This window comes from Bos taurus, chromosome 17, assembly GCF_002263795.3.
Source record: "Bos taurus isolate L1 Dominette 01449 registration number 42190680 breed Hereford chromosome 17, ARS-UCD2.0, whole genome shotgun sequence".
Taxonomy (NCBI): domain Eukaryota; kingdom Metazoa; phylum Chordata; class Mammalia; order Artiodactyla; family Bovidae; genus Bos; species Bos taurus.
This window is the reverse complement of record NC_037344.1, coordinates 4,061,292-4,085,275: the sequence shown is the minus strand read 5'-3', so window position 1 is coordinate 4,085,275 and position 23,984 is coordinate 4,061,292. Positions and strand designations below refer to the sequence as shown.

The following is a 23,984-nucleotide window of genomic DNA, read 5'->3' as shown; positions in this document are numbered from 1 at the left end:
CCGAGAGGTTTCCCAGCTCTGGGATCTGAATAGGTGCTCAGATTCTTAATAAAAAAACAGCCCAGTAAGTGGCTCATTAAGGAGCTCATTAGCATAACCTGTTTTTCCTCAACACCTCAGCATCTAGACCGCTGCAGCCTTTTCATCCTTATCCAGTGCCTAAAGCCGTTGTCGTCAGTTCAGTTCAGTCGCTCAGTCCTGTCCGACTCTTTGCGACCCCATGAATCGCAGCACGTCAAAGCCATTGTCGTGGTTGACCTTAAAAAAAAAATGTGCTCTTTCTCTCCGCCCCTCCATTGAAACAGTTTGGCTATAAAAGGCAGCTGGCTGTAGGCGGGACTTCGAGAGGCAGATGAAAACCGGTCCATTTAGGAATGTGGACCACCAGGCAGCCCCACCGTCCCTTCGGTAGTCACTGCTGTTTCTAAGATCTCTGCTGGAAGGTGAGGTTCCTTCCTCCCTGGTTGGGGAGAATGCAGCCCCCACAGGCTTGTGGACTGCTGCGGTTTTCCCAGAGACCAGTGAGACCTGGAGGAGAAGGTCCAGTGCAGGCCCTGCAGACCTCACGTGCTGCGCCCACTCTCGGGGTCCAGGAGCCGTCTCAGGGCTGCCCCCATCCGCCCGCCCCTTCCTCCCTGCTCATGCGGCCTCCTGTCTCTGCACTCCGCACTCTGCCGCTTGCTTGGCACCACCAGATGCTCAGATGGCGTTCTTCAGAGTGACCTGTGCTTCTTGAAGCTGTTGGCCTGGCTGGGGGCACCTCCAGGGTAGCTGTCTGTGGAGCCCCAGCCCTGAAGCCCTTTGTGACTCTTGCAGGAAGTTTGTCCTTCCCTCTCTTTGCACTGTCTTGATCTGTGAGTTTTGCCTGTTGGCACGTGAGCCTGGCCTTCTGCATCATGATCTGGAGGGGAGGCTCCTCTGAGCTGGCTGCGCCCCCCACCCCTTGCAGCCCGGTGCTCTGAACTCAGGGGGCTGCTAGACTGGAACCAGCCCCTGAGCCCTGACGCTTATTCCCAAGATGGGAGCCTTGGTTAGATAACACCTGTGAATGGCCAGAACAGTTGCTTAGAGTTAATTCATTTTTATACCTGTTACTGGGCTGAATTTTTTAAAGGGTGTGCCTGATATTGGCAGATGGATATAATTTTCCTAGATGTAATTTACACCTGAGCCCTTTTCTAAGGATCTTGGCACATCCATCCCATCCCCCTTGAGGAGGAGACCGAGGAGACCAAGCCTTGTTTCACGTAGGAGCTCTTGGCTGGGACCTTCTCATTTCACTTCTCATTTCCAGGGGAATTTTTTCCTCTCATACTAGCCACTTTTTTGAACTGTGTTTCTTTATTTCATATACAGAGATAAATGATGGCCAAAGTTTTTTAAAAAAAAAAAGAGAAGATAAAGTCAGATACTCTTAGGTAAAGACACTCTTTCATAAAAGCATGTGTGGAATTCCTTGTCCACATGTCCTGCAGCTGAGGAAGGCATGGCTCTTTGCAGGAGGTGGACGTCTGCAGAAAAAGTGGGGGTGGACAAGGGGGTCCCTACACCCCGAGCCTTGCCTCGGGTTGCTGTCACTGTCCTGTTTTGGCCCCGTGCCTGTCCCTGCTGTAGGTGCACAGTCGGCTCTCCTGCTACACACTCTGTTTGTGTAACTTAATCCAGTTTCCAGATTGTAAAAGTCAGTTGAGCTAAAACTGACCGAAGGAGAAAGATGTATCTGTTCTGTGATTTTTAGAAGAAATACTGACATGGTTTTATTTCTCCATTCTAAGATCTCTGACTTCTTTGAAGCTAGAGAAATGATGGCTGTTTCCACCCTTTTGCTTTAGGTTGACTCTTAAACACTGGGTATGAAGAACTTCCTGATTGTGCGCTTTAGTGAACTCTGTTGTGGTGTAAGACAGCCCAGGTTTCTGTTTCGCTTGTTCTATTCACAGGTAATCACTGCTGCTCCATTTGGGACTTCTAAATCCCAGGGTCAGCTCTGCCCGAAGCTCAGCTGGCCTCTGCATCTGTTGCCATTGCTTTTTCTGTTAGACGAGAGTCATCCTCTTGGTAACACGATCTCATAGGTATTGCGTTCTGTGCCAGGCATGACGCAAAGGCATCATCCTTTCATTTTAACCTCCTGAAAACTGTAAGCAGATCCTGTCGTCGTTTTCATATTGCGGTACTAAGTGACCAGTTCGTTCAGTACTAAACAGTGACGGCTCCAGAGCCTCTGCCTCTCCTGGCAGGCGAGACTACCTTGGCTCCTTGGGTAGGTCACAAGAACTTGGATAGGCTTGAACTCCGTACAGGGTTCATGTTTCTGACCCAGACAGATCTGCATTGGAGTTTTGGCTCTTCCTCTTAGTAGCTATGTGATCTTGGGTGAATTACTTAAATCCTCCAAAGCTTGTCTTCATTCAGAAGTTGTGTGTGAAGTCTTGACGATAAATTCGCCTTCAGTATGCAAGGCATGAGGTAGACTGTCATTGACTCTTCTACTTTTTACTAGTACATTAGCCTGACTTTTCTAAGGTAATTTTTGGCATGTGAAGTTGCCTGTTTTCCTTTCTTTCTGGAATGCTGAGCCCTGGCCAGCTCGGTCTGTAGAAGGGGTGACTGTGGTGCCTCTGATGTTGGCAACTCTTTATGACCATTGGCCTCCTGTGGCTTTTCAAAACATTTCTGGAGGCAGCTGGGTGTGTTTGTGGCCTGTTTTTGCAAGCACATCATGGAGTTAGTCCTGGCCTTTTAGGGTTTGAGAACGCCCAGTAAATAGCATACCTCTTACCTGCCTGACATGGACACAAGGAAAGAAGTTGGCAGATGGGAGACTGAAGTGTCACCTTTATTATTAATAAAGATGATGCTGGATGTAGAATAAAGGAGATACAGATAAGAGAACAGAGATGGGATTCTAAGGCGAGAGGAGGGAGGAAGGGAAGCTTACATGCAGTCAGAAAAGGGGAGGGAGGAGAGGCTGCAGTCGGGATCCTTCATGTGAGGTGAGGGTTTAGACGGGGTCTCTGGTCTCTGCACTGTTGCACCTTCAAGACAGTCGGGAGCCGGCCTGCTGCGGGTCATGGCAGTTCTGTGGGCCGGCAGGTGTGGAGCTCAAATGTCCACTCCTCCAGCCTCTGGATTGTGCTCGGCGCAGGGCTACTTGTGGGAGGAGGAAATGGAAAGATTGTTATTTGGGAAAACTTGTCTGTTTGAAAACAGCTATGTATGCTACATTTAGGAGCTTCCTCTAAGTATTTTTGGAATACATGGATTTTAAGATCTTGTATGACTCTGAAGTAAGTCAGAGAAACACAAATATATGATATATGGGGAATCTTAAAAAAATGATACAAATGGACTTATTAATATTTATGAAACAGAAGCAGACTCACAGAGCACAGTTATGGATACCAGAGGGGAAGGTTGTGGGCAGGGATAGATTGGGAGTTTGGGATTAACATGTACACACCGCTAGATTTAAAATGGATTAAAAAATTACTTAAAAAGTTACATGACAGTTAATAGTTTCTTGATACACATATTTTATATTATATATGCTATATATTTGTATGTAGTTTTTATATTTTATGTATTTATATATATCATTATGGCTTATTTTTAATGTGTCTTTTGGGGTATATTAATTTCTGGTTTTTGATTCTGAAGGAAAATGAAATCATAATAATGATTGACAACTGCTGAAAATATGACCTGTTGTGTGATATTTTATTTGATTTGTTAATCTTAAAGATACAGACTTGATGATGGTTTCAGTCTGAAGGGGCAACCCTTGCTCCCAGTCCTTTTCCTGTTATAACTTGTCTAATGAAAGTAGAGGGCAGAGCTCCTTCCCTCTCCAGCCCCCTACCCTCAACTCGCATCCCTGTGTTTTTTTCTTGATTTGGGGCTTGTGAAAATAGATGTTTCCTGAATTCATCCAGAAATGAAGCCTAATCAGAATTAAATCTATCTCCATTTTTTATCTGAATGCTTATAAAAGCTGTGTATTAACCATAATCTAAGAGTATCTTGGGCTTCCCTGGTGGCTCAGTAGTATCAGTAGCATCCGCCTGCAAATGCAGCAGGAGACTCTGGTTGATTGGGAAGATCCCCTGGAGAAGGAAATGGCAACCCATTCCAGTATTCTTGCTGGAAAATTCCATGGACAGAGGAGCCTAGTGGGCTACAGTCCATGGGGTAGCAAGAGAGTCAGACACACGTTGGTGACTTAAATTTTTGAAGCTGTAGAATTATATTAGACTTTAAATAATTTAACTGTTAACATTTTACCATTTAAGATCTAGCTCAAACTCATGTTTTAGGGAGTAAAATTATATCTCGTGAGAGCTATCAGCGTAAGTATATAGCCTCTTAACTTGGCATTCAACAAAAGCATATAACAAACGAAAGTTAATCTGTGTTTTCTTTTCTTTTTAGCTTCTCAGACAAGCTATTTAGTGGAAAAGGCTTACATTTTCAGCCATCAGTTCTAGATTTTGGAGTTCAGTAAGTATTTTCTCCTTATAATTTTTAGCAATTTATTACTTAAACTATTTGCTTTAGGATATTTTTTATATATGTATGATACTAAATATATTTTAAATAGATAATATCAAGAGATACTGTTTCTAGAACTTGTTGAAAGGAACTTTTTTGTGAAAAGGAGAGTATGAGCATTGTTTTAGTCCTTTCTTTAGTTTTTAATAAATATGTGTTATAATTTAAGTCTGTGGTATTATATCCTTGTTTTTCTGAAATAAAGCAGGCTATTTTTTAATGGAAAACTCTACATATCAATGGTTTCTGAATTTTTAAAATTAGGTTCACTTACGCACTTGTTTTTACTACTCCTTGTGCTTTGGGATTCAAAACTGTACTGCGTTAGTTATTGTGATTGGGGTTTTGGGAACAGGTGGGGAAGGCGGAGTGGAAGCTGTAATTCCTTACAGTATCTTGTTGGGAGCCATGAGATCAAGGGGGTGATCTGAGTGTCAGGTGAGGGACTGATTTGGGAACTCAGAAATTAAGGAAGAGAAGGATGAAGTTGTTCTCAGGCGGGAACTTCAGGACTCATGCTGGTTGTAGTGAAGTTTAAGATGTGAAGTGTTCCACTCACTGGATGTAGAATTTTGCTGTACTGAACAGATTCAGTTTCATGTTAATAGAGTTTCAAGGTGGAAGTAAAAGAGTGTTTCAGGATTAAAAACTCTGCTTGTTTTAGCATCCTGCAACATCAGTTTTATGAAGAACTTTTTTGAGTTGCAAAAAAAGTTATGTGAGTGAAATAACCGTGGTGCTGGAGAGCATCTGGGGTGAGTTAGTGGCGCTCGCCTGGCGTGTCCTCCTTCATTTTGTCTGGTTTCCTTCTGATCGTCAGAAGATCAGAGCTGCAGTGAAGACTAATGAATTTTAAATTTAGAAGTACATTGTTGAACTTTTTAAGGAGAGTGTATAAGAGGAAGACGCGATAAAAGTGCAAAGGGAATTTGCTGTATTTATAAGATTCTAGGTGTCTGCTTTTTTGTTTTTGAATTTTTATATTTTTACTCAAGTAAAGAATGAGGTTTTTATAATAAAACCTCATCAGTGTCAATTTCCAAGAGATTATTGTACTTCTGTCAAAAGTATGGTTAAGAGAACTCTTAATGCAGGACCTACTTGCATACTATAGATTGGTAGATATTGTAAGAGGGATAGCAGTAAATACAGTTAGACTGTGATAGCAATTCCAGTTCATGGGACACTGGCTGTCTGTAGTATATTTACTCTGTCAGTATAAAAATCCTGCAGTCGGTGCCCATGGATGGGTGTATGCATTGTCTGCATGTGTTACTTAGCGCTGCGCATCAGTTTCTGGTTCTGATAGCTGTAAGTCATGTTGAAAAGAAATGTTTAAAGTTTTTGACGTGAAAACATTAATAAGTTTTAGACTTGGATCACCTTTGGATGATTCAGTTTTGTTTATGTAGTAGTTTACAGTTCTAAAAGGCAATCTTATCTCTTGTGAGTTGAGTCTTATATCAATCCTGGTAGGTTGTGGAGAAGAATTGATGCTTGTGAACTGTGGTGTTGAAGACTCTTGAGAGTCCCTTGGACTGCAAGGAGATCCAACCAGTCCATTCTGAAGGAGATCAGCCCTGGGATTTCTTTGGAAGGAATGATGCTAAAGCTGAAACTCCAGTACTTTGGCCACCTCATGTGAAGAGTTGACTCATTGGAAAAGACTCTGATGCTGGGAGGGATTGGGGGCAGGAGGAGAAGGGGACGACAGAGGATGAGATGGCTGGATGGCATCACTGACTCAATGGACGTGAGTCTGAGTGAACTTGGTGATGGACAGGGAGGCCTGGCGTGCTGCGATTCATGGGGTCCCAAAGAGTCGGACACGACTGAGCGACTGAACTGAACTGAACGGAGGATAGTGGAGATAGGTGTTATCTGAAAGAGAATTATTTCCAAATATCTCTATATTTGAGCATGTACTATAGATGCTCATATATTTGGGCTGAGAAATAATGCATTTTTCCCCAAGGTTGTTGGTTATTTCCCTAGAAGTGGCAATAAACCTTGATTTCTAAGCCAGTATGTTCTCTGCTATTTTTCTCATAACTGAGATCTAGGATATGGTTATGGGAACATTATTTTTTGCTAAAGTTTAAAACAGTCATTCAGTGATAACAAAATACAGCCCCCAAAATTAGTCAGGTTTTATCTTACTTCTAACAAATGGCCCAGTTTATAGGCATTGCTGCTGCTGCTGCTAAGTTGCTTCAGTCGTGTCCGACTCTGTGCGACCCCATAGATGGCTGCCCACCAAGTTCCTCTGTCCATGGGATTCTCCAGGCAAGAACACTGGAGTGGGTTGCCATTTCCTCCTCCAATGCATGAAAGTGAAAAATCAAAGTGAAGTCGCTCAGTCGGGTCCGACTCTTAGCAACCCCATGGACCGCAGCCTAACAGGCTCCTCCGTCCATGGGATTTTCCAGGCAAGAGTACTGGAGTGGGGTGCCATTGTCTTCTCCAATTATAAGGCATTAGACACACTTTAACCAGCACGTTCTCCTCATTTCTTGTCTGCCCTAGGTCAAGTTTTGCTATTGTTTATTTGACATTGACCTTGAGCAAACCTCATCCCTTCTCACAGCTCTAGTTTCTCTCTAGGATACAGAATCAGGATCATGTTATTCTGTTACCCTCTGCCTGCTTCTTAGGGTTTATTTTAAGGGTTAATATTCTTCTGGTCCTGAGATTAAAAGTGCTAATCATTCATAAGAAATTCTAATCATTCTTTTGTAGTATTAAATTAATAGAGTATCTTCCAGTTGTCACTTGTGAAGGAAATTCTTATCCTCATGACACTTTTAAAAATAGAGTTAAAAAAAAATAGGATAAAAATAGCACAGTGGTAACTAGGTTTTGGCCAGCATTTTCTGTTAGGTCTGCTGAGGTTTCTGGGGGACATAGCTACTGGACTCTGCAACATGGCAGTTTTGTGTTGCTCTGGGAGACATTTGTGTCTTTTGAAACGAAAAATCTTGTATTGCAACAATGTGAATGAGATAAGTATTAGTAACTTTGCTGATTGATTCATATTATTCACTGAAAAACCCAAAATCATGGAAGTTTTTACTTGATTTATTTGAGGAGAAAGGCAGAAATGATCCCAGTACTCCTGAGCTAGGGCTTTCTGAGGTGACCTGCTATATATGATAGTATAGACATTTTTTAGTTGTATTATTTAAGAACACTCTAAAAAAATCAAAGTTTTAATCACACTGATATGTATTTTATTTGTTACTGGTTGTTAAGGACTTTTAAAATACATATTGGACATATTAAGCCTTCAGTTAAGACTTGTGATGAAAAGTAGGAGGAAAAGTTGAAAGAAAAACTTCAAGGAATTGATGGCAAATACAGTATTTTGAAAACCCCATTGTTTGTAAGAGAAAGAGTATGCATTTAATTTTTCCTAAAGCATACATTTTTAATGTCAGAAATTGGAACGCAATCAGAGAAACACAAATATAGTGTAGATGATTTTTTGCTGAATTTAGAAATATGGTTGTATTTCTGGGTCGTACTGATGAGAACTGTCTATTTGGGTCTCTGCCACGGAGGGTGTTAAAACTAGAGAGATGACTTCAGTGAAGTTTTTTCTGGCTATCTGTTTATCAGAATACTTAACTAGAGTGAATTTGGTATTGGGTGGTAGGTATCAGAGTAGATTATTCCAGGAAACGTTGCAGGTAGCTCCAGGTAGGTGGGCCAGAAACCAGTCCCTTTCCTCTTGCAGTTCTTTGTGAGAGCCCGCCTTGTAGACAGAGATCTTTGCTGAAAAGATTTGGCATCAGGGTCTCCTGATTAGGGTATTTGCTGAAGAACAGAAACTCTTACTGTGAGGGTCATGGAAAGTTTTGAAAGTATATATAAAACTTTTGTGTGCATATTTTGGATGGAGGAGCCAAAGCTTTCATTAGAGGTTTTTGAAAGACTCATGATTTAAATGGATAAGAGCCAAAGCTAGAAAGTGCTGCAGAGTTTTCATTTTTCTCAGAAGAATGGTGTTTAATGATTAAGTTTCCTTTTATAAGACTTAATAAAGTCTCTTTGCTAGTTAAAATCCATTCCCCACAAAAGTCTATTTAAATTTATTACTCAGTGAATGAACCCTAAGAAGATTGGATTTTTCTGTGAGTACAGTTTCTTTTCTAAATATATTTTCATTCAAATCAGAGACCATGTCAGACACGTACCTAGATCCCTCTAGGTGGTTTTTGCAAGCATTTAACAGCCTGTGCGTGCTAAGTCGCTTCAGTTGTGTCTGACTCTTTGCGACTTTGGACTGTAGCCGGCCAGGCTTCTCTGTCTGTGGGATTTTCCAAGCAAGCATACTGGAGTGGGTTGCTCTGCTCTCCTCCAGGGGAACTTCCTGACCCAGGGATCGAACCCCAGTCTCTTAAGTCTCCTGCATTAGAAGGCAGGTTTTTTACCACTAGCGCCACCTGGGAAGCCTGTTTAATGGCCTAGAGGGTTGAATTCTTCTAAAACAAAAATCAGTGGGGTGCTGCTGTGGGTTGGCATAAAGGTCTTACAAAAGAAAGAATTAAAAAAGTTTTTTGGACTCTTTGTGGATAGAATTAGCGATAGGATCATTCTATTAGCAATAGGATTGTTTTTAACTGTGTAATGAAGATCAACAGCTTTCTGTGTTAAGAGTGTGTATACGTATGTATATATGTATTGATGGGTGGGTGAATGGATAGATATTTTGTTTATAACCATACAATCCCTGGCATTTTCTTCTCTTTCCCCTCCTAGGTTCCTGGGACAGCCTGCAGCAAAGATTCTCTATGCTTATAACCCAAGCAGGGAGAGTGAGGTTGTAGTGAATTCCGTGTTTACAGCCGCGAGACATTTCCATGTGCCTCCTGTTCACTGCAGGGTGAGTGTAGACCAGCTCTTGGAAGCTAAGCTGTGGCGGGCTGCCAGCTGTTCTTGCTTTCTTTGGCCTGCAGTTTTTTTTTTACTTTCTGCTGCCTGTCTCTCCGTTTTCTGCTACCCAAGCTCTTTCCTTCTGTGTGTTTGCTTTAGCATTTATTTTTTCAGTTGTTCAGATTCATAATTTTGTGGTTGTTGATATTCATGTGGAAAGAAAAGCATGTATATTCAATATGACTTTTTCGTAGTTAAAGAAACTTAATATTGCTTATCTCATGATGGCTACAAATGCTGAAGCATGTAGTAACTAGTCAAGTTTATAGTGGTGATCTTTTTACCCGGCCAGCCTACTAGACTGTTTTCTTAGTATAGGTCTAAGAGAGAGTGAGTGGTTCCTTGTGAAGCTCATTCGCATCAACACAGAGCTCCAAACCCTTGTCTTCCAATAGTTTTTTAATTTTAGTAATTCAGTTTTCCTTTAATTTTTAATGAAAATCCAGGTTCCTAGTAGAGTTTATTTATTTTCCTTACTATGTCTCTGTGATACCCGCTTCTTAAAAACAATACTGGGACTCAGGAAGTGGTGTAAGGGGGAGCCTGGTATCTTGTTCATCGCACTCCGTCCAGATGAGTGCCGTCCTGGCTTTTATTAAGCAGCAGCATATTTGTATACTGGTGGTTCTGTTTACTTAAGTAGAAAAAGAACCGTGTAGATACTGGCCCTTGAACACGAGGATGAGGAAGAGGAGGGAAGAGAAAAGATGTGGGACACGTGACTCCAGCTGGTTGAGAGTGGTCTTGCCCTAAGTCCACGGTGTTTCTGATATTTTCTGTTAGATTTTTGGGTGTTGATCTGTATGGATGTTCTCAGGGATCCATGATATGTATAAATCGAGGGTGCAAGAACATGCCAATATCTGAAATTGTAAAAAAAAGAAATCTGTGAAAGATAATTTATCAAAGAAGGGCCATTCCAAGTGGTTAATGAAGTGCCTTTCTTTCAGGTAATTCCAGCAATGGGGAAAACTTCCTTCAGAATTATTTTCTTACCCACTGAAGAAGGAAGCATTGAAAGTTCCTTATTTATTAATACCTCCTCACACGGAGTCCTCTCTTATCATGTAAGTAGCTTTTTCTTTTGGTCATATAATTTGGCTGCTGATTTAATGAGGGTGTTTGGATATTAAAGGAAAAAAAGCCTTTTGGAAATGTCGCCCCCTGGTTTGTGTCATTCAAATGTAAGGCTGCTTAGTTGGTGTTCAGCTCAGCAGCCTGCCTCCTTCCACTGTCATGGGCCGCTGTCCATCCTGCAGAGTGCAGGGCTGGAACGCACCTTGGATCTTGAGAGGTGATGGAACAAAACAGAGAAATGCACTGCACAGTTTTCTAGTGTGAAATATAGTGGGGTTTCAAAGCTCACGCCCTCCACCTCAAGCAGTCCAGGGCTGGGGGCTGTGAGTGCCTCTGGAAATTTTGCCCCCTCCTCTGCTGGGCTCAGGACTGTTTCTGCTTGTTGGGAGAGGGTTGTGGGCTCGGAGGCCAGTCCTCAGGGGCTCCTTGTTCTAGCAAAGCCCGGGTAGGCGGGGTGGCAGGGGCGGGGAGCGAAGGACAGGAGTCTCTTTATTCACAAAAACAGTCAGAAATCTTTATCTTAAGTGGTATCTGTGACATCTTTCATTTAAGTGCCAAGACCTAGCATTTTTGTGGCTAAGTCTAACTAAATTCCATTAAACTTTTGTCCCATTCAGAAGAGCTGTCTATTTCTGTAAAGATTTGCTACAGTGAGAAACACTCAGCTTAAATACAGCAACTTTTGTTGCAATTTTTTAAGTAGACAAAGATAAGTATAATAATTGGATAGTCTTGAAGGCCAAGTTGAGGAACACAAATTTCCTTTGGAAAAGTATTTCAGTGTTGTGTCAAATGTGTTTTGAAACTCAGTTTTTTTGTTTTTTTCTTTTTCTGCAGGTATCTGGATTTGGTACTCGCGTAATGTCTGCAAAAGGGTCTGCAGAGCAGCTTCCGAATGCTTACTTTCTGCTTCCACAGGTCCAGACTGTTCAGCTTTCTCAAACACAGGTGATTTTAGTAGTACCTTTATTTTGAATGCTGGTAAACACCCAACTTTGGAGCCTCTACATTTTGGTGTCTGATGAAGAGGACAAACAGCCCTTTTTACATAGTCAGAATTGGGATTTTTAACGTGTTCTGCTCTTGGGGAAAATCCTGGTACATAGGGAAATAACATGCGTGTGTAAAGTGTCAGAGGAGTCCGTGTACTCCTTTGTAATGGCTGTGTACTTCATGGTGCTGATATTTCGTAGTTGCTCAGCCCTGTTGGTCATCTGCAGTGGGTCCCGGTTTTCATTGTGGTCATTAGCAGGTGTACATATTTTACAGCTTTCTTTGGTTTTCTTTTGGACTACCTGTTTTGTTGGGGTGTATTTTTTAAAAAGGATTCTGTAGTTAAAGACTGTGCACTGTTCTGTACAGCTTGTTAATCTTGCCAGAGTGCTCTTCAGGAAGCCAGACCCTCCCTGGTCCCCACTAATGACATTCCTGCAAATATCTTCCCTCCCCACCTGCCTCCAGTCCTGCCTGGGTGTGGCTCACCAGAAAGAAGGGTTTCCCATGTCTTAGTAGGTATATGTAATGGTACCTTAAAATTCTTTTAATATACATTTCATGAATAGCTTATAGGGTTGTCCATTTTTCCCTTTGATTATTTATATTTCTTTGTGTGGACAACTGTTGACATTCCAAAAGCTCTTGACTCAACATATTATGAATATATGTTACTCCTTATATACTACTTACTACTACTTCCTTACTGCTACTACTACTTACTACTACTCTGCTCTTTCTTCTAATGAGTAAATAAAGCCCACTGCTTGGACTTCTGTAGGTCTCTGTATCCAGGCTTTCCTTCACCATCTGCCTCACTGAGCCTCTGCTCTCGGCCAGGTAATGGTCTGGCACTTCTGTCTCAATGGAGCTCTCATTCCAGTGGGGAGACAAAAAAAATTAATTTACTTGTAATGTCTGGGCAGTTTGCCACGAAATATGTTATTCTTAGGGATTTAAAATATTACTACTATTTTCATTTTTTAGAAAATGAAATAGCCCTTCCTCAGAATTGTAAGGAAGATTTAATTTGCAAATTTGGATTTGCTGTAAGTCCCCAAACCAGTGGACTGTACTGAAAGGTTTTAGGCCAGAGACTGCGCTAATCTGACCTGCATTCTGTTAAGGGCTTGGGAGGCCTAGAGAAAGTTCAGTTTGCATGTGCTGACAGCAAGGGCTTTTCCTGTGAGCACTTTCAGCCTTATCTTGGGGCTGTCCTTTGGTGGCGGGAGATGGGGGAGTGAGATGGGCCAGGTTTCTCTGCTGACTGCGAGTGAGAGCTCTGAATGCCTGGTGCCGTGCTAGTGGTGATAAAAGCATTAAAAGCAAGGCGAGTGTTCAGATCTCCTCAGTTAATGGAGTTGATTAAAGGATACATGGTGTTAGGGGCCTCGGAGAGAGGCCTTGGTTCGGTGAGAGCTTGCCTGTCATCCGCTGTGTCTGGCAGAGCCCAACCTTCCTTTGACGCCCTCTGCCCTTCCCCACATCCGGGCCTTCGTCATCTGGGCATCACAGCAACCCCTTCCTTGGTCCCCAGTGCCTGCTTGGGCCTTTCCAGTCCCCTTCCTGAGCGGCACGGGCTGTGTCTGGAAAGCCTGGCACCGTCCTCCCCGCCCGCGTGGGCCTCTCCCCGCCTCTGCTCTCAGGCTGGTCCTGCCACGTGCCCAGACGCACCTCCCCGCGTCCCGTCGTGCACCTGCACGTCACCGCTCCTTTCTCACCGGGGCGCTCCTGGGACTTTGCTGCCTCTCCCATTCTGCTCGGACCTTGGTCAGACTTCAGTACAGCTGTGTTCTTTCCCGTTAGGACTCATATCCCTTGAGATGATCCCATACCCAGTCTCTCCTTCCCTCTGAGGAATTAAGCCCCATGAAGACAGGGCCCCCTGACTCGGCTTTCTGCCTGTCCCCGGCCCAGCCTGAGCCTGCTGTCAGAGGGGCCCAGGAAGGCGCTGCAGGTTCCCCACCTCACAATCAGGAGCAGTGGCTGTTGCTCCCTGCCCTGTGGCCCAGCGCAGCAGTGGCTTTTCTTGGTTTATGTTTCTGCTCTAGCTGGTGTGAAACTTTTCTGTTTCTTTTTTCCCTTTTTGTTTATATTTAATAGCTCTTACTAACATATAATTCACATCCCACAAAATTCAGCCACTTAAAGTGCCTCCCGATCCCTCACGGAATTGTGCAACCATCACCCCGATCTCACAACCCAATTTTAGAACGTTTTCGCTGCCTTAGTCCCTGGCAACCACTGCTGTGCCTTCTGTATAGATCTGTCTGTATTGGACATTTCGTGCAAGTGAATTGTGTGGTCTTTTGTGACTGGCTTCTTTCATTTAGCAAAATGTTTTCAAGTTTCATTCATGGCATCAATCTCCTTCCTTTTTATTGCCAAATACTATACTGTTGTATAGACATATTCCACAGTTTGTTTAAACATTATCAGTTGGTGGACATTTAATTCATTTTCATTATTTTGACTGTTATGAATAATGTTTCAGTGAACATTCACAGACAAGTTTGTGTGGATGTATGTCTTCTATTCTCTTGGTTTATATGTAGATGTAAACCTTTGCTGGCTCACATGATAATTCTGTGTCTAACATTTTGAGGAATCATCAGACTGTTTTCAGAGTGGTTCCATTGTTTTATAATGTCACCACAATATACAAGGATTCCAGTTTCTCTGCAGCTTTGCCAAGGCTTGTTTTTTTTTTTTTTTTACTGTTTTTTGTTTTGTTTTTTTTATAGCCATCCTAGTGGGCGTGAAGTGGTATCTCATGTGGTTTTTATTTGCATTTCCTTAATGACTAATGATGTTGAGCATCTTTTCATGTGCTTTTTGGTAATGTGTATATCTTCTTTGGAGACATGTGTATTCAAATCCTTTGCCCGTTTTTAAATTGGGTTTTTGTTTTTATTGTTGAGATGTAAGTGTTCTTCGTATATTCTAGATATTGGACTTCCATCGGGGACACAATTTGTAAATATTTTCTTCTATTCTGTAGGTTGTCTTTTTATTTTTAATTTTGATGAACTCCAGTTTACTTATTTTTTATTTAGTCGTTTATGCTTTTAGTGTCATATCTAGCAAGGCTCAGGGTTTTGAAGATTTACTCCTGTCTTCTTCTGAGAGTTTACAGTTCGTCTCCTGCAGTGAGGTCTGTGGCCCGTTTTGGCTTCGTTTTAGTGTGGGCCGTGAGCTTGGGTTCCGAGTTCATTCTCTCCACGTGCGTTTCCGGTGCTCCAGTACCTCTGGGGAACAGACAGTTCTTCCCCCACTGGGTTGTCTCGGCTCTTCCTTGCACCTGTCAGCTTCGACTCCATTCTCAGCAGTAGAGTCTCTCCTTCCGTTTCATCTGTACTGGGATCTGTGAGTTTAGTAAAGTCACTTTCTGAGGCTGCTCCATCAGTCAGCAGACAGTTGTTAGCTATCACTCTCGAATGTTCCAGGAAATGTTAGAGCAGTGAACACAGCACAGTGACCCTGCTCTTGTGATGTGACAATGTAGAATACATTTCAAGAGTTTGTACATAAAGCTCAGTTTTTTTGTTCTGATCTTCTGTTAGAGCCCAGTATTCAGAGATCTAAATATTAAAAAAATTCTCTTAAAAGTCAGTTACTAAATTTCTTTCATTTTTATGGTGATTCAGAAAAAGAAATTTTAAAGTCTTTTTTTAAGGCTTACTACATACACTGGGAAACAAAAAAGCCTACAAAATTTATTTTTTACAATATTTTTACCTTTGAACCACAGACATAAAATGTCTTTGTATTGTTTTAAATGGATGGACGATTGCCAGCTGTCCTTTCTCAGGAAGGAGTGTCTTTATTTTGATGTTCTTTCTGTCCTGTTCTTGTCTCCTTCCTTCCTGTTGTCCAGAACCCATCATCTGGGGTGGGTGCCGAGTTGGGGAAGTCATTTCTCTCGGAGGGCTAGGGCTTGTGGGAGGGATTGCTCACAATTGCATCTTTTTCAGCATGGAGTGGAAAGCGTATCTGGTGGAAAGAAGCTAAAGAGCAGGGTTTAGGCAGAAAGGAATATGTCCTGGATCTTTTAGATAGGGTCTTTGCTCACACTTAAACTTGCTTCCTAAAGCAGCAGCTAGAAGTTTCTGCAGTCAGAACACGTCGGCTCACTTTTCCTTGTAGCTTACCGCACACTGCCTCACTTGGAGGGACTGGCGGTACTTGGTCGTATCTTCCAAGCTTCTAAAAGATGTAGTCAGCTATTACAAAATCAAGTTTACATCATGCTACTTTAAAAATCATGGATTCATTTGATTTTTAAAATTAATAGATTACTTTCCGTCTGTGCTGGGTCTTTACTGCCACACTCGGGCTTTCTATGGTCGCAGTGAGGAGAGGGGTGCTCTCTGTTTGGCATGCGGGCATCTCGTTTTGGTGGCCTCTGTGGTTGGGGAGCGTGGGTGCTAGGTGCATGGGCTTCAGGAGTCTCAGCACCTGGGCCCAGCAGTTGTGGTGAGCAGGCTTAGTTGCCCCAAGGCATGTGGAATCTTCTCGGATCAGGGATCAAACTCGTGACAAACTCGTGTTCCCAGGCAGATTCTTATACACTGGACAACCAGGGAAATTTAAAAAAAAAAAAAAAAAAACAGGATTTATTTTACAGATACAAACTGGAGGAAAAATTAACTACATCCATGAAAGCAGAAGCTGATCTTCCTCAGTCTGCTTCCAGGCCTGAAAGCAGAGCTTTCCACTGAGCTTTCCACTGAGCCCACTTTATCCTGCTGGATTGTTAAATGAGCATTTGTAAAACCCCCAGGACAGAGCCCAACCTCAGCTCACAGAGTATAATTAAGTACCCTGAAAAGGGTTTTGTTTCATATTCCGTCCTCCTTTCTTAAAAGAGTGTGCATTTAGGGAAAATGGTCAAATAAAATATGTCCATATGATCTTATTTGAATGTTGAGCTTTAAGCCAGCTTTTCCACTCTCCTCTTTCATCAAGAGGCTCTTTAGTTTTTTTGCTTTTTGCCGTAAAGGTGGTGTCATCTGCATATCTAAGGTTATTGATATTTTTCTCAGCAATCTCGATTCCAGCTTGTGCTTCATTCAGCCCAGCATTTTGCATGATGTCCTCTGTATGTAAGTTAAATAAGCAGGGTGACAGTATACAGTTGACGTACTTCCGTCCCAGTTTGGAGCTAGTCTGTTGTTCCATGCCTGTTTCTAACTGTTACCTCTTGAGGTGCATACAGATTTCTCAGGAGGCAGGTAAGGTGGTCTGGTTCCATCACTTCACGGCAAATAGATGGGGAAACAGTGATTGACTTTATTTTCTTGGACTCCAAAATCACTGCAGATGGTGACTGCAGCCATGAAATTAAAAGATGCTTGCTCTTTGGAAGAAAAGCTAGACCAACCTAGACAGCATATTAAGAAGCAGAGACATTACTTTGCCAACAAAGGTCTGTCTAGTCAAAGCTATAATTTTTCCAGTAGTCATGTATGGATGTGAGAGTTGGATCATAAAGGAAGCTGAGCACCAAAGAATTGATGCTTTTGAACTGCGGTGTTGGAGAAGACTCTTTTGAGAGTCCCTTGGACTGCAAGGAGATCCAGCCAATCCATCCTAAAGGAAATCAGTCCTGAATATTCATTGGAAGGGCTGATGCTGAAGCTGAAACTCCAATACTTTGGCCACCTGATGTGAAGAACTGACTCATTGGAAAAGATCCTGATGCTGGGACAGATTGAAGGCAGGGGGAGAAGGGGATGACAGAGGATGAGATGGTTGGATGGCATCACCGAATTGAGGGACGTGAGTTTGATCAAGCTCCAGGAGTTGGTGATAGACGGGGAGGCCTGGCATGCTGCAGTCCATGGAGTGGCAAACACTTGGACACAACTGAGCAACTGAACTGATGATCTTATTTCTGTGAATGGGGGGAAAATAATGTGAATATGTATAATGTCATGTAGATTATAATTGGTTCTGCCCTCTTAATATGAATCCTGAGTTTAAGATCTGTTTATTTTCTGGAATAACAAAAAAAAATGTGTTCATCCTGTGGAATAAACTAGGGTGCCCATGAAAAATTGTTAGGTTATCTAATTTTTTCTTGTAGTATTGAGCTCATTCTGGCCCTTTTTGTGTGTGTCCATTCATATCTGACTTTTGCATTTTTCCTGCTCAGTCAAATTGGATTAAATGGCTCACTCTCTAATGCTGAAGCCAAGAGTGTTTGTGTGATTGGTCTTCTGTCTAAATTGGTGCTGGCCGGGAGTTCTCTAGCAGTGGCTGAGTTCAGGGGACAGGAGGGTGCACATTGCAGCTGCTCTGGGGGAAGAAAGGCGGCCGACACAGGGAGTTGAGTTGCCTTTTCCTTTGGTCCTCCTCTTATTTGTTTTGACCTTTATTGAGCGAGCGTTCCTGGTGGACAAGGTGTCACTGTGAGTGGGTTTAAGTGAGATTCCCAGGTCGCTCCGCTTTGTTGCAGTCTTGTCCGCGTTTGGCACCTGGATCATTCCGCGGTCAGGCGTTCCTGCCTCCAATGCACCCGCCACACGGGCTGGTGATGTCTCCTTAAACAGAGCTCTTCTCCCTGGTCACTGCATCGCTGGGTCCCCGTTGTTTGCAGGACCCAGCACAAGCATCCTGGCTTGGGACCTGGGGCCCTTCATCCCCCAGGTCCAGCGTCTTCTCCATCCTCAGAGATACCCCTGCTCTTCTCAGCTTTGGCCTCATAAACCACTCTTGCTTGCAGCCCTTGTCATCCCTTTCTCCAAGCAGTCTCCCCATTCACAAGCTTTTTTCCCATTCTAACTCCCGTTATCCTTCTGTTTCCATCCTTTGAGACCCAGTTCAGCCACCCCTTCCTTGTCAGATCCCCGGGCCAATGTCTGCTCAGGTCCCTCGACACGTGGTTCAAGCCTGCTTCAACATTGAGGTTCCTGGGCTGCCTCCTTCCCCTACTCTACCACGAGGCTCTCTGGGCCCAGGCCTGTCTCTCCTTCATTTTTATAATCTCAGCATCAGCTCAGCAGTTAGTACATTGAGGGCAGCCCCCAGAGTTTTTAATAGGTAGATGAGTCAGTGGGCATCCGAGTTAAGTGCCCCAAATAGCACATCACCTCGACATAATATCTAAGATTTGTGTAAGTTCACCTTTTCACCACATCAACCAGATGACCTTCTACAGATTTACTACCAGGGCAGGTGGTATTAAAATTCTTATTTTAGAAATTGTAGAATGGTCTTAGAGTTTAGGTTACTTGGTGGAGGTTGAGGACACAGCTAGGATTGGCAGTCCCGGCTGAGTTTGCTTTAAATTTTTCCCCAGGTAATGATTTTCATATTGTTGACTTCGTAATTGATGTTCCAGGAAAGATAAATGCGGATAAAAATTTTTTTGCAGCATTTATATAATGGCAAAAACAGTAGAAACAGCTTAAAGGCTCAAACGTGGGGAAAGGGTGTGATAAATTTAAGTGTGTCAGCATAGTACAATATTAAGTCATTGTTCCAAATTACAGTTATAATGCTATGTAGAAATGTCTGCAAGCAAAAAATATAAGCTAGACTGCATTCTGTGATTATAACTAGAAAGTATATAGTGGGATGTAATATGTAAATAGAGTTGTGTTAGGCTCACGAAAAAGCAGGAAGTTCTGTTTTTATTCATTTGGTTTTTGGCTGTGCCATGCGGTGTGTGGGATCTTGGTTCCCGGACCACGGGTTACACTTGCCGCCTGCAGTCGAAGCACAGAGTCTGGACCACCAGGAAAGTCCCAAGAAGTTCTATTTTTTTAACGTTTTTCTTTAATGTTGTTTTGGATCCAAGCCATTGAGATTTGAGAAACTTTTTAGTGATTTATTTGAGCAAAAAAGAATTTAAAATTAGCATTCTCTTAGAATCTGGCATATAAGGCCCCTATAACAATGACGTTGTCTCAGAGAGTTAAATAATTATTATTGGAATCACTGTAAAATAATATTTATTGTCAAAGATGGAATTATAAGGCAGTATGGGAAACAGAGAGGCTTTCAAGGGAAACCAATGACACACAGTGCCCACCGAGTAAAAGTGCTTTTTCTTTATATGTGTGTCCTAAGATGGTATCATAGTATTGAATTCTCTCAAAGGGAGATTGTGATGATGATAAATTACAGCGTAATTTTAAGAAAGCGCAGGAAACCAGAGGAGTGAAACATTAGAGCTGGGCACCAGCGCCTCAGCACTGGGAGCAAGGGGCACGTGTCCTCACCTCCTTGCTGAGCTCTCCTGTGTGCGTGGTGGGAGCTGTCCTCCCGGCACGGCGTCCTGTTACTAGATTGTGTAAAGGGGAGATTATTTCTGGATCTTCTGGGTGGTATCTAATGTACCTCGGCCCTGGCGTTCCTGCCCGTTTAAGCCTGGCGCAGGCTGGCTTGGGCGCGCCGCCGGCCCCGGGCCTGCCCCCTGCCCCCCCCCCCGGCGGGACAGGTGTGGGCTGGGCCGTGGGGCCAGGCTGGGCGGGGGTGGGGGGGGGCGCCCCAAGTGCTGTCCTGTGCCTCACTGCTGCTGCCGAGGTGCTGATCCCTGTCAAGTGAGGGTGGCCGTGCGCAAGGGAAGCTGTAAACTCTGCTGGGAGGAGGCGAGGAACGGCTCCAGCCACAGTTTGACGGAGAAGTGGAAAGGGGCGGGTTTCTCACTCACCAGTTGCAAAGGTCTGAACGAGGATCTGGAGCTGGAAAATAAAAACAGGGAAAGGTTAAAGGGCTCAGTAGCTGCCGTGTTTTCCTGAGATCTTACATAATTAGTTAAATGAAATACACAGCTTTTCTGGGTGTGATAATTAAGAATTCCTAACAGTCTGGGTAGAATCATAATGTTTCTAATAACACTAATTTGCCTGATAAAAGTTATCTTTTTTTTTTAACATAATAACATTAGGCTGTCCAACTCTGGAGAGTTATTACTGTATGTTAGGAAAATATATTGCATTACCTACCTATCTCAGAATACAGCTTTTAAAGCAAAGAAACTGCTTTATTAAAAAAAATTTTTTTTTCATTGGCGCCTCCAGTGAAAATGACTCAGTGGGATGGGAGTTTGGAAGAGATAGAGGATTGGCAAGTAGCAGCCAGGAGGGATCCTGGTGGAGCCCAGGAAGATACCCAGAGGTGTGGGTGTGGTATAACCCCGACCCCCAGCCAGGGGCGTTCTTCCCTCCTGCCCCACCCATCAGCCCCTGCAGCTCTGAAGTGTCTGTTCTCTCGGCAGAGCTCAACAGTGTTCTGGAACAGTTTCCTGGTCCCTCTATTACCTCAGCATTTGCTTGGTCCCTTTTTTGCCTCCTGGGAAAATTGATTAGCTCCTTACTGAAAAACGTGTGAGACCCCAGTCGTAGCAAGGATAATATGCTGGAAGGTTTTTTTGGTGTGTGTTTTCCTTCACTAAGATTATAAGCACCGTAGGAGCAGCAATCATGTTCTAATCAGAATTTTTTTTTATCACCTGGCACAGAGCCTCAGCCTCATCAGATAACTTGTAGTAAATAAATGCTTGAGGATTGAATTGTTTTTGTTCAGTCGTGAACTGCAGTGTGCCAGGCCTCCCTAAGGACTGAATAAATCACCTTAAAAAGCAAGAAGGTGCAATTTCAGCTATTGACAAAGTTATGAAAGGAGTCTTTTTTTTTTAATTAGTTAGCTAATTTCCTTTGGGCTGTGCTGGGTCTTCGTTGCTGCGCGCAGGCTGCTCTTCGGTGGCGGCCAGTGGGCTGCTCATGGTGCTGGCTTCTCTTGTTGCCGAGCGTGTACTCCAGAGCACTGGCTCGGTAGTTGTGGTACGCAGGCTTAGCTGCCCTGAGGCACGTAGGATCTTCCTGGACCAGGGATTGAGCCTGTGTCCCTGTGTTGGCAGGCAGACGCTTTAGCACTGCGTCACCAGGGAGATTCATGAATCTTTTTTGTTGTCCTGCCAACATTAACTGTGTTAGAATATTCTAGAAGCTTCTGTTAGAGAAGATTTGAACATGTCTAATAAACAGCACTTTTCCCCTTGAGTTCTGACTGGTGGATAAGAATCAGAAGCTGGAGCACTAAAATGCCTTCTTTATATTGCTGGTAAGCCGCGTTCTCCTGTGTCAGCTGACAGTTTTGAGTCAGAGGTGCTAACTCCCTGTCCCCAAGGGTAGACCTTGGTGTGGCCCATTGGAAGGGACTTTTTTAAAAGTTGAGGAAAGGTTGATGTGTAGTGTTATGTAAGTTACAAGTGTACACTAAATATAGTGATTCACAGTTTTAAAGGTTATACTTCATTTCTAGTTGTAAAATAGTGCCTGTATTCGCTGTGTTGTACAGTGTATCCTTGTGGCTTAGTTTATGTGACAGAATGGTTTATATCTCTCAATCTCCTGCCTCTGTCTTACCCCACCCTCCTTCCGTCTCCCCACTGGTAACCACTGGTTTGATCTTTATGTCTGTGAGTCTGCTGCTTTTTTGTCTGATTCACAAGTTAGTTGTAGTTTTTAGATTCTACATGTACGTGATGCCATACCATATTTGTCTGACTTACTCCACTTAGCATAATAATCTCTAAGTCTATCCACGTTGTTGCAAGTGGCAAAATCTCATTCTTTTCCATGGCTGAGTAGTCTTCCATTGTATATGTATATTCCACTTTTATCCATTTATCTGTCGTTGCTTCCATATCTTGACAGTTGTAAATAATGCTGCTAGGAACATTGGGATGCATGTATCTTTTTAAATGAGTGTTTTTGTATCCTTTAGATGTATACCCAGGTGTGGAATTGCTGGATCGTATGGTAGTTCTATTTTTCGTTCTTTGAGAAACCTCCAGACTGTTTTCCACGCTGTGTGTGATAGTCACTCAGTTGTGTCTGACGCTTTGCAACCCCATGGACTGTGGCCTACAAGGCTTTTTTGTCCGTGGAGATTCTCCAGGCTAGAATACCGGAGTGGTTTCCCGTGCCCTCCTTCAGGGGATCTTCCCAACCCAGGGATCGAACACTGCAGGTGGATTTTTTTACCGTCTGAACCACCAGGGAAGCCCTGGTGTTCCAGAGTGGCTGCACCAATTTACATTCCCACCTAGAGCGTACAAGGGTTCCCTCTTCTCCGCATCCTCACCAGCACTTGTAACTTGTGGTCTTTTTGAGGATAGCTGTTCTGACAAGTGTGAGGTGATACCTCATGTGGTTTTGATTTGCTTTCCCCTGATGACTAGCAGTGATCCGTTCGTGTGCCTGTCGGCCATCCGCATTTCCTCTTGTGGAAGGGATGTTTGAATCCAGGACAAGCACCCTTCCCCAGGGTGTAGAGAGGAGGAGGAAAGAAACCAGCTCCTCCGATAGTCCCCAGCCTGCCACCCTGCCTGCAGTACAGGCTCCTTGTCTGGCCCACTCATAGGTGACCGCCTCCGCCTTGAGGGGAAGGCAGGCTGGGGCAGAGGGGCGGGAGTATCCCTGTTTAATTTCCTTATGCCATTGGCTCCTTGGTTTTGTACCTTTGACATATTGGACTTACCTGTGGTTAAGCCTCCCCCCTGCCCCCCACCCCTGACACGGAGGTGAGCTGACTGCTTGTGGCCATACACTTTCCTTTCCGAGCCTGTTCCTTCTCCTTTCGGTTTACCAGCCCTCGTTTGGGGGACTGCTGGGGCGCGCCGTTGGGTTTGCCCCGGGAAGCTCTCAGCCGCCCTATAGTAACCCATCAGTGGTCTGCTCCAAAGCCACTCTGTGCCCCGAGCCTGAAGTGCATGTCCTCATGGTTCCCATCCCAGGTTCTTTCTGAGTATCCAGTATAGCTCCCCAGAGCTTTGAAAGAGGCTCAAATAGCAGAATTAAGATATTCCAATTAAAAAAACAACTCCAGCCTTGTACAGATGCCCCATCCTAGAGCTGTATAGTGTAGTAAATAAAGTGAATTCTAAAACCCACTTGGATTAAAGTCTTGGTTCTGAGTAATCTTGGCCAGATTACCTAATCTTTTTATGTCTGTTTATAATACAGATAATAGTGCTACCTCTTAGGAGTGCTGTAGCTGTTGAATAAATTAATACATGTAAAAAGTTTAGAACTTATCTGAAATGCATTTATCACTTTAAAAAGTTTTGTGTATCAACTCTCTCCTACTATGAACTCTCAGGGAGAAATTTAAAATTCAGAGATTCATACAACATGAAAGTTGGAGGCTCTACTCCCATATCAGACTTTGTTGGGCTGTGAGTTAACATGCAGAGCATTTGAAGTCCTCCCTCATTCCTTATTTTGTCTTATGTCTTAGGGAGGTGCTCCGTGCCTGTGTGCAGCAGGGGAGCCAGCAGCCCCAGCCTGGCCCCCACCCCTCCCCACGAGGATGTGCGTGCTTTCCCAGGGCTTCAGGAGGCATATAGTTCAACACCAAGTCTCTCTTGATCTAGAATTCTGACACGTAGGAGTATTACATTATCAACCTTACAT

General features: G+C 43.4%; 1 protein-coding gene across 4 annotated transcripts in view; it reads left to right on the top strand.

Moving 5' to 3' along the window:
* Positions 1 to 23,984, top strand: part of TMEM131L (transmembrane 131 like) — a 175,298-nt gene that overhangs the window by 85,835 nt on the left and 65,479 nt on the right. For 3 of the 4 annotated variants that reach the window (NM_001076803.1, XM_059875903.1, XM_024977061.2), the window contains 4 exon segments: positions 4,432 to 4,500; positions 9,313 to 9,436; positions 10,437 to 10,553; positions 11,401 to 11,511. In NM_001076803.1, the coding sequence (NP_001070271.2) occupies positions 4,432 to 4,500; positions 9,313 to 9,436; positions 10,437 to 10,553; positions 11,401 to 11,511 (421 nt within the window). 4 annotated transcript variants of the gene reach the window in all.